This window comes from Xylocopa sonorina, chromosome 10 (assembly GCF_050948175.1).
Source record: "Xylocopa sonorina isolate GNS202 chromosome 10, iyXylSono1_principal, whole genome shotgun sequence".
In the NCBI taxonomy this organism is placed as follows: domain Eukaryota; kingdom Metazoa; phylum Arthropoda; class Insecta; order Hymenoptera; family Apidae; genus Xylocopa; species Xylocopa sonorina.
In genome coordinates, this window is record NC_135202.1 from 3,513,525 (window position 1) to 3,527,440 (window position 13,916).

Sequence of the window (13,916 nt, forward strand, 5' to 3'; positions counted from 1 at the left end):
TACCATTGGTACATTGACGCAGTGTGAAAAAACAGTGGTAAAGGGAAGGACTAGTATAATATAAATGAATATGAACCGCATGGTGTCGTTTGGTACAAATACGGAATTGTAATTGTGTATCGACATTTTTATAAGTTATTATAAATAAACAAGACTCGCTTACACTAATAGTTCTTAATCGATATCCGTAGCTTATTTATCTGAGTTTCTTTCTTCTCTTCTCTTTATAAGTAATTCGTATATCTTTTCTTTTCTTCGCTAATAAATGTATATTTGTAATTTTCAGTCCGTATAGTCAAAAGGATCGTCTCCTCGTTATCAGGTCCAATTCGTGTAGATTCACTCCGCAACGATGATGTACATTTTAAATACGTATTTAACGTGTTTGTCTACATTATTATGTACTCGATGATACTGATACATAAAACGATAAGCTCACTGGTTATCAGCCTTTAAAGTGGACAGAAATGAATCGAAGTTGTATTCATCATCGTATTGTTGTTGCTCCCATAGCTCAGGGAGAATGTCTAAGACAGAACGACTAACGCCTGGGACACCAGTTATCTTAGATACGGCATCATCCTGTGTTTCTGGTTTCTTTCCTTTCTCCAATGAAAACAGGTCCAGTAACTAGGCAAAAAATGATCAGAAAATTAATTGAGCGCCTCAGCTAATATGATATAAGTCATGCTTGTTTGTACAGATATCTCTATTAACTGGTATAAGAAACAGATTTTTTTTGCCAAATAGTATATTGTAAGACTTTACTGGTTTGTTTTTTATGATCATCAGAAGTGCGTTAATTAATAGTATCAATAGTTGTCCATTTTCATATGCTAATGTTAAACGATCAACAAATGAAAGAATATTTTTGTCGGTAGACCTTATGTTTTAAATGGAATACTATTTGGTATATTATACGTCACGTGAGAAATTCTAAATTATAGATCATGTAATAAATTGTGACTTTTATATTTTACCTGATCAGTCCCCATCGTTTCCAGGGACGCGTTTTCCGTAGAAATTACGGTATTCGCAGTGAGAAGCTTGAATTTCTGTAGTCCCATAATCTTTTCCTCAACTGTCGATCTGGTGATCAACCTGTACACGTTCACTACCTTCTTTTGCCCGATACGATGCGCTCGATCCATCGCTTGAAGATCTTTCATCGGATTCCAGTCGTGCTCCACAAATATAACAGTGTCTGCGCCAGTTAAATTCAATCCAAGACCACCAACTTGCGTCGTTAGCAGAAGTACGTCTATCGATGGATCGGCATTGAAGCGCGTTACCACAGAATGCCTTTGCGTCGCTGGAATACTTCCGTCCAGACGAAGATATGTAACTGTTGGTAGATGTGTGCGAAGAAGATCCCTCTCCACGATGTCCAACATCGCTTTTAATTGACAAAAGATCAGAGCACGATGTTGGCTAACTAATTGCTGCTGTTGAGGTGGTTGATTGTCTGGCGTACTACCAATAGACACGAAACTGCGTGTCTGCTGCTGCTGCGTTTGTCCAATACCACAATCCAATAATAACTGTTTCAATGCCGGCAATTTAGCTCCGTGCTCTATCTCGGCTAAAGTACTTTTCTGTTGTTTCAATGTATTGGATACCTATAAATAATAGAATTATATTAATTTGTTGTTACAAAGGTATAATTAAAGGCTTCAGAGGATGAAGCCGTTATGTTGAAATTGTTAATAACTTACTGTTTGATACAATGGATGCCGTTGGTTTAGCACTAATTTAGGATGATTGCAAACGTTTCGTAGATATCGCAACGCTTCGAAAACATGACCACCGTGTGGATTGTTTCCAGTTGAAGTACACGACGTGGTGGATAACAAAGTGGCAGAATGTCGTGTACGGAAATCCTCATATAGCATACGTTGTAAGGGCGACAGGTCGCAATAGTAATCTTGCGTGATTTTGGGTGGTAAATCTTGAAGTACGTCTTCTTTATTTCGTCTAAGTAAAAATGGCAAAACCTGTTCGAAATAAATTTGTAGATCAATTTTCAATCAATATTCGGTTATTGATAAAATAAAGAAATGTAAGATAGCATTAGATTATAAAACGAATGTGAAACATTCACTTGCTATGATCAACATAATTGTGCCAACATCTTTCTTTTATTTTTAATAGTTCAAGTGTGGAAGAGATGCACGTGTATAGTGTACAGTATGCAGTATAGATGTTATCATACGAAGAACAAAACGACTTTTAGCGTTACTTGTCTGTGAAGTGCTTCCATAGCCAAAGCACCCGCTTCTTGCTCCTTCGGACCAGCTTTTGGCTCTCTACAGGCTAGTATTGGACGCGAATACTTGGCTGCAAATTGTTTCTCAGTGCCCAGGAAACCTGGCATTAAGAAGTCGAACATGGACCAAAGTTCAAGCACGTCGTTCTGCACCGGTGTTCCTGATAGTATGAGCCTGTGATTGGCATGTAATCGTTTCGTAGCCTTCGCGCTTTTCGTCTTCCCGTTTTTTATTACGTGGCCTTCGTCGAGCACGCAGTAGTTCCACTGGCGTGTTTCAAAGTAATCGATGTCCTTGCGCACTATATCGTAACTGGCCACAACCAGCCTATGATAAGTGACTTTTGGGCGTAATTTCTCTCGTTCAGGTGGTGTGCCCGCATATTGCAACACCGATAGATCTTTGGTCTCGAAGAACTTCTCTGCTTCGTACACCCAGTGACCGGTCAATGTTGGTGGACAAACTACCAAACTTGGCGGTGCGTGAGGATTACGATGGTGATCTAACGCTAATATGCAAAGAGTCTGCAACGTTTTCCCAAGGCCCATGTCATCGCACAGAACTCCATGGAGTCGATAGCGGTTTAAGAAGTTTAACCAATTTAAGCCTTGTCGTTGATAAGAACGTAATTCCGCAGCTACTGGTATCGGTAACTCGGTATCTGGCATACTTCGTGGATTTAGAAGTTGTTCCAAGAATCGTCGTTCTTGAGCTTTCTTTTCTCTAGAATATTTTTAAGATTAATATTTTTTTCTTGCTACAAGTACTTGTGATAATTGTATTGGTTGTAATTGTTTTATTTTTTAAACTCACACAAATTCTGGTGGATCCGCGATAGCGCCAGGATCGAGCGGTAAAAGTTGTACGAGCGTTGCGAACGTGGCGCTGCAAGCTAATCTAACAGCTTGATTCTGATCGCTCATACGTCCAAGCAAAGGAACCATAAAGAGCACAGCGTATGGAACAATGTTAACACCTAAATGTTCGACTAGACAAGTCAATGCTTCAGCCGCGCCTTGTCTAATGCTGTCTACTACACTCGGTACTGCCACTGTTCCCGAATATATCTTTTCTCCACCGGTTGTCTCCAACAGTGGTATTACACTACGCGTAACGTGCACTATTATCTAAAATACAATTTTTCCATGGATGTAACAACCATAATCACGACTATAGTATGAATGTTTTCAAACAAGACTGGAATGCACATGATATACAATCAATATCCAAAGTACATTGTAATATTTAACCATTAAAGAGTCGGGAAAACGCTTTAATGACTTCACTTAAATGGAAAATAAATATCTTTAGATTCGAGTGACTAAAGAAAATGCTAATCACTCTCATTTCAGTTTAATGTCATTTTCTATTCATATTATTGTTGTAGCAAGTGAATAACAATTGTCAGCCTTTTTAAGAGCTTAGATGTAGTATTAAGTGGAAGTATTACCTTTTCTGTGTCTAACATAGCCAACACAGCGATGCAACGTGATGCCATGTGTCTGACGGCTTTGTAAGGATGTGCCAACAATTTACATAAACATGGGAGGCATTCTAGAGCAGGAGGTAGTAAAGTTTTATCAAGGCTTGGAGCCATAACTTCTAAAACTTGTAAGCCAAAAATTAACTGATTTACTTCTTCTTCGGTGTTCTTGAAAGCATTCATCTTAGCCTCCTCCCGTAATATACTTGGCAATATTAATTCCCAAAGGTGTGGTAAACGTGTTGGTAATTGTGCACCAAATAGAGTTGCTACAAAGACAATCAGTGTAAAAGGACTGTGTATATAAATATATCGAAAGTGTTTAGCTACACGTGGGACGAAATAAAAAGTATGATTTTAAAGGCAAAATTAAAATGGAATAAATTTACGAATAACAAAATTGCACTCTGAAATTTATGAGATGAGACGAAATCTCAAATGTAACTTAACTATTTTTTATTTGTCTTATCTCTGTTCATAGAACCGTTCTTTTCATCTCGACCTGCATGTAGTTAAATATACTGTATACAGAGTGTCCCAGCAATCATGGTACAACTAGGTAGGGAGTAATTGTTGCGATACTCTGCAAATTTACACACGTACATCTACTTAAAAGTCTTAGAACAGCGTGGAAAACGAAAAGAAGAAATGTGGCGAATACTTTGATGAAAATAATATGTATGTACAAGTAATTCCATTTTTTGGTAATGTATTTAATATATATATATATAACGTGTTTATATCTTCAATGTATGAATGAAGTTTGAAATAAGGTACTCTTTTTTTCATGTCTTATACATTTTGAAACATGAGAATAGTCCTAAGATTTTCAAGCTGTGGCGTATGTACCTATTGTACTAGGATCCATTGTTGCAAACCTATAGCAGTGAGTGCTAAAGTAGCTCCACGGCGTCGCGTTCTAGCAGCTTTCGCTTCAGGTTCTTCGCAAGCAAGCAGTTCTTCCAATGGGATTTCAGTCGTCGGTGGTCGACCAGGCCCTCTACTTCCACCAAGTCCACTGTTCGCACCCCTATTATAAGCAATTCTTTCGGCGTGTTTCTGTCTATTGCTTAAGGTAAGAATTCCATCAAATAAATCCGGGTCCGTGGAATTTATACGCGGCGTAAATTCGTTATCCGAGCATAGGAATGTACACAGATTGGTCGATATCTATGATATGAAATTGATGCAGAATTATTCGAATGTGAACGTTGACTTATTGTTAGTACATTATGTTAAGCTAGACACAGACTTGTAATTATAACTTGTGAAACATTAACTTACATACGAGCATATGGTTTAAAATTCAAAACGTGATTCGGTACTTGAAATTAGGTGGATTTTTGGGCAAACAGCGACGATCGAGAAGAGATTAAAGATCTATCAAATTCCAAGTTATCAAAGCCTCCAATAGTTTTTAATTCTGTTCAAAATTATTGTTGCAGTATTTTAAAGCTGTGTATACAAGCGTGTGAACGAATAATATATTCCAGCTAACTATTTAGATAATGAAATTGTTCTGTAATTATAATTACAAGCAAGTAACTAGTCTTAATCATCTTATTTTCCTTTATTTTTACCTTCGCATTAGGGGAAGGTGTTCTATCTACACAAAGATCAACTAGATACGACAAATGCTTTGCAGCCAGCTTCTGCAGTTCTTCATTCTCTTCCCGTTTGATAGCTTCCATTAGCGGTTTTACCAATGGGTTAAGAGGTTGCGGGGATTGCGGAAGACAGTGCAACATGGTAGCAGCACCAGCGAGAGCCGCCATTGACATAACATTGCAGGCAAGTTGTTGTGCCGCTGTATCTGCAGCGCCTACTTCTAACGCCTTTCGTCTCTCCTCCAAACTTTCGACCAGCTTCGGTTTCAATTTGATCATACTGGGATTACCGCCAATCGTTCCACTCGGTCCTCCAGAGCCTGCCGCATTGCCCATGGCACAAAGTTCTAAAATTGGTCTCCCAGCAAGGCTCGCAATCTGATCAAGCGTCATTACGCCAGACGCATCTATCTCGATGGGAACTGGCAATTTGTAATGCTTGAGAGTGGCAATATAATCGCGACTGTCGTGCAACAGGCGAGTGAAAGACGCGGCGATCTCATCGTAGTATACGCATTCGTTCAGACATTCCAAGAGTCTATTCCTTTTAAGCAAATCATATTATTTTACAGATTAGAATGAAAAATAATGTCTCTCATTTTATAACTTTTACAAAAATCAAGATATTGTAGTGTAGTCAAAGAATTTTGACTATCACCAAATGCTTGCAAAATATGCAAATCACTTAGACGTCGTAGATAGACTTAGATCTCGCAACTGTGAAATAAAGCTAAAATGTTATCTAACAAAGAATCCATAAACGTTTTATTAAAAGTTATGATACAAATAGGATAACAAAGATTATTGTGAAAATTATATAATCCGAGACATTGAGTTTAATTCGTGTTACGTTGCATTAAATAATAATAATGTGTCGTTCAATTCAATACCTTAGAATATCTGGTATCATCGGTGGTTTCATGTCGTTCACAGTCGCCCAATGGGACATCGTCAAGCCAGCAACAGTGCGTTGCAGTGCTGAGCGCGAGTTGAGATGTGCCAATAACACGTTAGCGTAACAAAGTGAGGGACTAGCCATGTCTGGTGTGTAAGTAACACCCGGTGCTGGTTGTACTACGTAATGCGATAGCAGCCCTAACATTCGCGCGGCTCTACAACGAGCCTGCACTACGTTTGATTTTCTTATATTTTGAGCCACAGTCTCGATGCCGCCAATGTAAACTTTCAGTTCGGACATCGGCTTCGGGTTTCCACCAGCGGTATTATTTCCCCCGTTGCTACTAGCGTCTGATTGTCCGTCGCAGGTACCGATAGCTTGATTGATTTTAATTCCTTTAGTGGAACTGCTTATTGTCATCAATAAGTTTGGATTAAATGGCACGTGTTCCGGTTGCATAGCAAGGCATAGCCACGTGCTGACAAGTGGACACGCCGCGTGTAATAATAATTCGAGATCGCTCTGTACGACTAGATTCTCCCAAACACGCTCAGCTACGTCCTGTATGGCAGTTACGTGTTCAATTAGTACACGTTGAAAAACATGGCGGAGAGCCTCCTGCAATACAAATCCGCCTCCTTCGCCCCATCGTTCTTTCCTGTTTTCGTTGCGAGTACAGTCGTCCCCGGTTAACGTTTGCAATGTTTGCAGAGTTGCTTTCCGCACACTCGAACTAGAATGACTGAGAAACGGCCACAATCGTGGTAAAACCTGGAATTTACGAGATAGATTAATGTTACGAAAGCTGTGCAAAAATAACTATTTACATTGATAATTTTTACACGGGCATTAATATATGTTAATAGACTATGGACTGAATAATATGGACTGGTTTGTATAGCAGGTTAAGAGATATCCATATGGAAAACTATGATAAGAAGTTTCACTGCCAGTATAACATTGTTTCTAATCGTGTTTGTAATTTGTGTTTTAAAATAATTCCAGTTTTGTTTTCTTACAGTAATACATTTGTACATAATTTGCACAATTTTGTTGTACTGTACGTAGCATCGTGAAGAATGTCTAAAAGATTCGCGAACAGGAATCAATTGCATTCGGCGAGAAAACTATGCTGAATTCAAAAATTGTTAACGTGAATTGGACCTTCTGTAAAAGCCTCATAATGTCTGCACCCGAAAGTAGCGTAAACTTCAGTTTACAAACTTCATTGGGACCCACCTTGAGTCGACATTGAATAATATTGAACAAGACTTAATATTTTCTAAGTACAACTAAAGTTGACGTAAAGTTAACATAGGTATGTTGAATTATAGAAAATTTTGTTGTCACCTGTGACAATGGTTGAGGTGTAAGACAAGACCGCGCAGAAGGTAGCGAAAGTATAGCAGCAAGTAATCCCATAAAGCTATTACACGCTGCTGCTAGGTCGTCCTGTTCTCGTAAAAGTTCCCAAAGACGGATCACGATAGCCTCCAACTCTGACGGCTCTAATAAACGTGGTAGAGCAGATGCTACTGGTATAAGTGCGCTAGCTGCGGCAGCGCCTACATCATCGACCGGATCAGAAAGACCTTTCATAGTCGCTGGAAATACTTTCGGTAGTATGTCATCCAGTAAGTCGTCTCGTACAGCGAGTAAATATTTCAGCGCAAGCAGCGCGCCGTGCCTCGCTTCCCATTCGTTGTGCTCTAAGAGCTTTAACATAACCGAAAGTATCCCCGTGATACCGCCATTTTTATTTCCATTATTCTTTTCACTTGGCACTAGTAATAAGAGAGAACCTAATGCTTGAGCGCACGTTTCTCTTACGGGCGCAACGACCTGATCGGATACGAAATCTCCAAATCTATCTAATCCTAAGACGCAGAGTAATCGTAAGGCAGCATCGATGATCCATTGATAATGACTTTCTATCATTTCTTCTTCGGTTTGATCCCTCGATTTACCTGCGCCTATATTCAATTTCAACAATTAACATTCAAATTTATTGTCCATTTAGTGTAATTTGATTGCGTCTGCGGACGTTCTTCATACCTTTTCCGTGAAGTTTCAAGAGTTCTCGCAAAGCGGTCGCAGCTCCGTGCCTTACTTCCCACTTTTGACTAAATAAATCGTGACAGAGACTTTCCGTGAACGATTCCAGAGGCCAATCTATTACGGAATCTGGCCAGCAACCTGTACCATCTGGCACTCCATTGGTCGATTCATTCTGCGCATTACAGTTAATACCGATTTCTGACGAAATTACTTCTTCTAATTTTATTTTTTTACTTAGCGGCTCTCCTGTACTATTAATTGGAGATTGAGCATTTGTATTGTTATGATAGTCTTCGTTGTTACGATGGTCATCTGGTTCTCGTGAACGTTGTTTTGAAACTGACTGCCGTGCCTATCAAACAAATGATAATAGTATTTATAATAAACTGCAGTCATTTCATTCATGTTAGTTGAAAGGGGTACTTTATTCCACTTAAATGGCATTAAATAGTTTAGATGAAAGAAAACTTTTTTCATCTCGCAAAGCATCCCGCAAAAGCATGAAAAACATTTAATTTTTATAAGATAAATTATTTTCAGAACTATGACTAATTGTACGTTAAACGTGATAACAGTTGTTATCATCGTTTAGGCGTTTACTCGCACAACATTGATAACATTGATATCAACTAACAAGAAGGAGCACCTTACTTTGCTCAACCTAATCAAACATAATTCTGGTAAAAAAATGATGCATTACCTTACGTCTAGCTCTATTCATTTCACGTCTACTAAGTCCACCTGGTTCTTTTAAAGTTTCACTCACGGACACTTTAGACTGTGCATTTGAGGTAGGTGGTAATACTGCTGGAGTGAGATCTTCAGCGGTAAACAATTCTGATGTATCAACTCCCATTAATTGTGGATGAAGTCCCAATTTAGCAGCAATCTTTTCCTCCTGATTTGGCATCTGTTCTCCATCGGCAATAATTAAATCGTATTCACTGCCTTCTGAACCAGTAAGGTGCGAACTACGGGCTAGAACCTTTCCCATATCAAATTCTTCCAGATTTAATCTATTATTTCTCTTCGTTTCTCCATCTTCTGTCAATGAAAAAAGGTAACGTTCATACAATAAACTCTATTACCAAGATAACACAAATATAAGATCAACAATCAGTACGTGTATCTTTTTTAATGGGCTCTGGATCCCAAGGAGGAACTTGAGCAAGTATAGCTTGTACAGCTTGTGCGGCTGATACTCTGGTATCCCATTGCGGAGACTTCAGGAGGGTGGAAACTCTTGCTAATAAATGATGTAAATCATGAGGATGTAATCTCTGTGCTTCTCCTAACTGTTGCGCCGCAGCTCTTTTAGTCACTGCATTTGTTCCTGTTTCCAATAATATAAATAGTCTGTCCAACCTGATAAGAAACGAATACGTTGCGTACAAATAATAATTAAATTTCCTCTATTATTATGTAAAATTAATAATATAGCAACAAGTTTATTAATACTTCCTGAATTACAAAATTAGAGAATATTAATGAAGTAAAAGTCTGATAAATAGAACTGCAGCAGTACATTTTGAAAAAAAAAAAGTATGAAATACGTTGTTACGAAAGTATATGTAAATTTTAATTAATATATATTTGCAGCATTCATTGATAGAAACATCCGCATATTATACAATAATTGAATGATTATGAATACTTTACCTTGATGTCATGATTATAATTGTTGTTGGTCAATGAACAGCTGTGAATGCCTAAAATCAAAATAATAATACGTACACGCACAGATTCATATATCTTTTTTATGCAAACACGTAGAAAGTAAATAATCAGTTAGGTGCATGCATATTTATAGAGAATACAAATGTCTGGAACATAAAATGTGTATTTCAGCGATACTATTATAATAAAGTAATTTTTAGGTGTACTTGTAAAATAAGGTAACTGTTAGATTCTAGTTATTTATTATGCGTTTTCAGATGTTACAAAAATTCAGTAGGAAGTGTATGGTATATGATCCAGCTGTGCAAAGTGAAATGGAGTACAGGAAGTGCTGTAGGAAATTGTCCGTTATTTATCGTTTATTTGATAGGAACGATATTTATTGCGATACAAATAGGAATGGTCGATTGTCAAGTGCGAGGAAGTAGGTTCGCCAGAGTTAAACTGACGAGTTGAAGATGATAGATGACATTTGCAAGTATGCAGTTTTCCTGATCGGTACATAAATTCAAAAATCTGTACAGTCTGAAACTGCGAAGGAAGCATGTAAGTTGTCAATTAAGGGGAACTGACGTAACGCAGTATTGTTGATGATACTCTAAAGAAACACAATATGGATATATAAATAAATAGCGACCGTGGAACGTGCAAACACGTACCTGATTTTAAAATACAAAGTAATCAACTGGCACGCTTCAGCTAACCCGCATAGCCATTTCCCATTGTCTAAATACTCCGAAAATCACATTACGATGTGTATTTCGAAAAAGTCGACAGATAGACAGACTATTTGTCAAATATTTCGGAGAGGAACGCATGTTACAAGCATCAAATTTATACTGACAGCCATATTGCAGGGGAACCTGAGTTTTGTCCCCCGATTTTGCTCCTATTGGAGGGTTCTACGCATCTTGTGGATCGATCGGCCAATAAACGCGTTCCTCGTGCAATGATCGCATCAAGTTGCACACACTTGATGGCTAACACGATTTTATGCCGAGTACACATACCTAAATACTTTCTACATATATCTATTGCCTCTTCTAGAATTAATTTTACAATCTGTGATTTTCGAACCCTCGATACACGTGTATCGTTTATTGCATTAGTCGATTAAATTGTTAGTGTACTAAAATTCTTCGACTGTTCCTGGCAACTTAATCTATCGATCATTTCCTTCCCATTGTGTTGCGCGTCGTATTAAAAATTCTATATTTAGAATACAGTTATGTTTCACCTAATACTACGACACTTTATCAACACGTTATGAATATGATTCATTTAACACTATGCTTTAAAATATAACATGTACATACAGCGCATAATTTTGAAGCGTACACATATATGTGGATACTTTATTGTGGGATGTATGCGACATAAATATGAAATATTTGCCTCTATGTAGGCATAATCGTAATTTATATTCGAAAAGTATTTAAAATAATTTGAAAAAACTGCATTCGACAAATTTGACGGGGAGTTATTCGATTAAATGACACGTCATTGTTCAATCATTTATACAGTTCCGGTTAGAAACACAAATCTCGCGCCATTACAATGTCCACGTGACTATTTTTGAACTCTTTCAAATTTTGATGCGTCACAATTTTAGAAATTGAAATTTTCTCGTTTCTGAACAGTACATTTTTAATAGATTTTGTGCGATATTATATGCTTTATATTATTTTCGATATATTATTTGTTTTCTCCAGTGAAATCTAGTTGGTTTGCAAAATCTCTGTGTACTCATAGAAAAAGAAGATGCAGGAAATCTGGACACACAGTTAAACACATTAATAATTCATTTTTATATATCAGATAAGAACAGTATTAATTTCTCTATCTATATTACTAAAATAACCTGTTTAAGTGGTTGAAAGATTCAGTATTAAATAACAGAAATGAAAGATAGTGGTTCTGTTTGTATCTTTCGACATTGTCAGCTTTGTTGGTTGGCCTGAATGTAGTTCTTAAATTTTTCACTGTAAATCATATATCGTGTAACAAAATATATGTAGTTTCTGTAACAAAATTCTGTAAAGTGACTAATTTCTTTATCTCTTCGATAACACGCAGTAACTTGTCATAATTTTTTTTCTCTAAATGGTCAGGACCATAAAAACTATTTTACTCGCAGTTAGCTTAAATTATTGAATTTTGTACTCTTTATAAGTAAAATAATGATTGTAGAAGAGAATTTTTATTTCAATCATCATTCCAACGTTTAGCATACAAATATGTATATTAACTTCCTTAAGAAACAAATAAATAGAAGTTGATTAATAAGAAAATATACTTTTATCAACCAGGAAGTGTACGTATCATAGACAAATAATTTGCAATTTTAGGTTAATCCGAAGTTAGAACATTATTATAGCCTTTATATAGTTTTGAGAAATTTCTTAAATAATTTCATATTACGCATTATTAAATCTTTATACATTGTTTATTTCACATTACAGCTATTCATAATGGTTAACATTACTTTGTTAGCTAATGTGTTATAATAGTATTCTATTTTGTAACTGAATGTGTTTTTAATAGCTCTTTAATGATATTTATAGCTTCTGTGTCCCCCTAAAAATGAAAAAATGGATTTTTTATATATTACGTTTGTTTTGCCTCAATTTCATTACAGATTAATTTTAAAAATGATATGCCAACTTACTGAGGCGCAAGTAATTAAGACAATAGAAGAAGATCGATCCTGCTATGCCTGCTTGTAAATACGGAGCAAAGGTTGCTTTTCTAGGGTGTACATACTTCAGTTGCCAACGCCAGAATGCTGCAATTTCATAGTAACCATTAAATCATACTTTGATGTTATGACTTAATTACATATCAATAGAATATAGTTACACGGATAAAATAAAGGTATATAGTTATATACATAAAAGGAATTATTTTGTTTCTCTTCTAATATCATCGATTAATTTCACTAATAAGTTATAATGGAATGTTATGTAATTTTGATCCATAGTGTAGGAGTGCTTGGTTTAGCAAAATGTATACCTCGTGATACTAATGCTGCAAACTGTTTGGGTCCTTTTTCACGTCGTGAAAACCATGCTCCGAGTTCACCAAGCTTCACCTCACCGAATGGTGTATCGGCTGTAAATAATACTCGATTTTTATTATGATCAATTTACTACTAAGTAAATGATAAAGGTAATCATATATGACTTACGTTTGCCGTAATATTGTGAAGGATTGTATGGACCATGCTTTGCTGGATCGTATCCTGCAGGATAATTACCAATGCTTTTTAGATTAACTAAGCCGGATAGCGTCGATTGCAGACTAGAACTCATTGTGAAAGTATTAAATACTCTAGCAATGAATTTTTAGTCAGAACGACTGAATAAATGGTTAAGTAATGCAGTCCGTCGATGAACGACCACTTGGACGCAGAATGTACAACTATTCGCAGACAAAATCTCTAGATCGTTTGCTTTTGGTTCTATATAGTTTCTTCTCGGTAATTTAGTTCATTTTCATTGGTTATTATGAGACTCGTAATAATTTTAAATCTACTGTCCATCGATAAGTAATATATCAGTGGAATAATGATAATTGGCAAGTAATAAGTGCAAGGCAAACTTTCATCCTTTTATTCCATTTAACTTCGATAACTTTTATTGTCGAATTATTTTGAATTTTTTTTTGTAAAGCAGACAGTTTAAGGATGTACTAGCAATTGACAATAATACAGATAGTTTAAGGCAATAATTATTTATTTCCCTCGCTAACAATAATTTCTTAACTAAAACAAATGGGCCAATAATGCGTACAGAAATTATTCTTCATCGAAATCTTTTAAATTCTATGAATTGCTGATTTAGTTTAAAGCTTAATATTATAGGTAACTTGTTAGATGTAAAGCTGTTATTATCCCTGTGCGGTGGGGATCAGAATACATCCATAGT

The 13,916-nt window shown here is 36.5% G+C and overlaps 2 protein-coding genes across 2 annotated transcripts; both read right to left on the bottom strand.

The window, feature by feature from the left end:
- Nucleotides 1-85: 85 nt before the first annotated feature.
- Hel89b (histone acetyltransferase 1) lies at nucleotides 86-10,825 on the bottom strand. Its single transcript, XM_076902744.1, has 15 exons — nucleotides 10,650-10,825; nucleotides 9,973-10,022; nucleotides 9,437-9,678; nucleotides 9,014-9,357; nucleotides 8,311-8,665; nucleotides 7,606-8,228; nucleotides 6,248-7,026; nucleotides 5,331-5,901; nucleotides 4,629-4,920; nucleotides 3,718-4,019; nucleotides 3,081-3,394; nucleotides 2,240-2,990; nucleotides 1,716-1,994; nucleotides 981-1,619; nucleotides 86-630 (listed from the first exon to the last, which is right to left on the bottom strand). Exons 2-15 carry the CDS (start codon nucleotides 9,981-9,983, stop codon nucleotides 436-438), a joined length of 5,697 nt encoding a protein of 1,898 aa, XP_076758859.1. The 5' UTR covers nucleotides 9,984-10,022; nucleotides 10,650-10,825; the 3' UTR covers nucleotides 86-435.
- A 1,589-nt stretch (nucleotides 10,826-12,414) lies between these two features.
- On the bottom strand, nucleotides 12,415-13,405 carry Atpsynf (ATP synthase, subunit F). The gene is made up of 4 exons (XM_076902864.1): nucleotides 13,178-13,405; nucleotides 13,003-13,101; nucleotides 12,659-12,775; nucleotides 12,415-12,567 (listed from the first exon to the last, which is right to left on the bottom strand). The coding sequence occupies exons 1-4, from the start codon at nucleotides 13,299-13,301 to the stop codon at nucleotides 12,539-12,541; spliced, it is 369 nt and encodes a 122-aa protein (XP_076758979.1). The 5' UTR covers nucleotides 13,302-13,405; the 3' UTR covers nucleotides 12,415-12,538.
- Nucleotides 13,406-13,916: the final 511 nt, after the last annotated feature.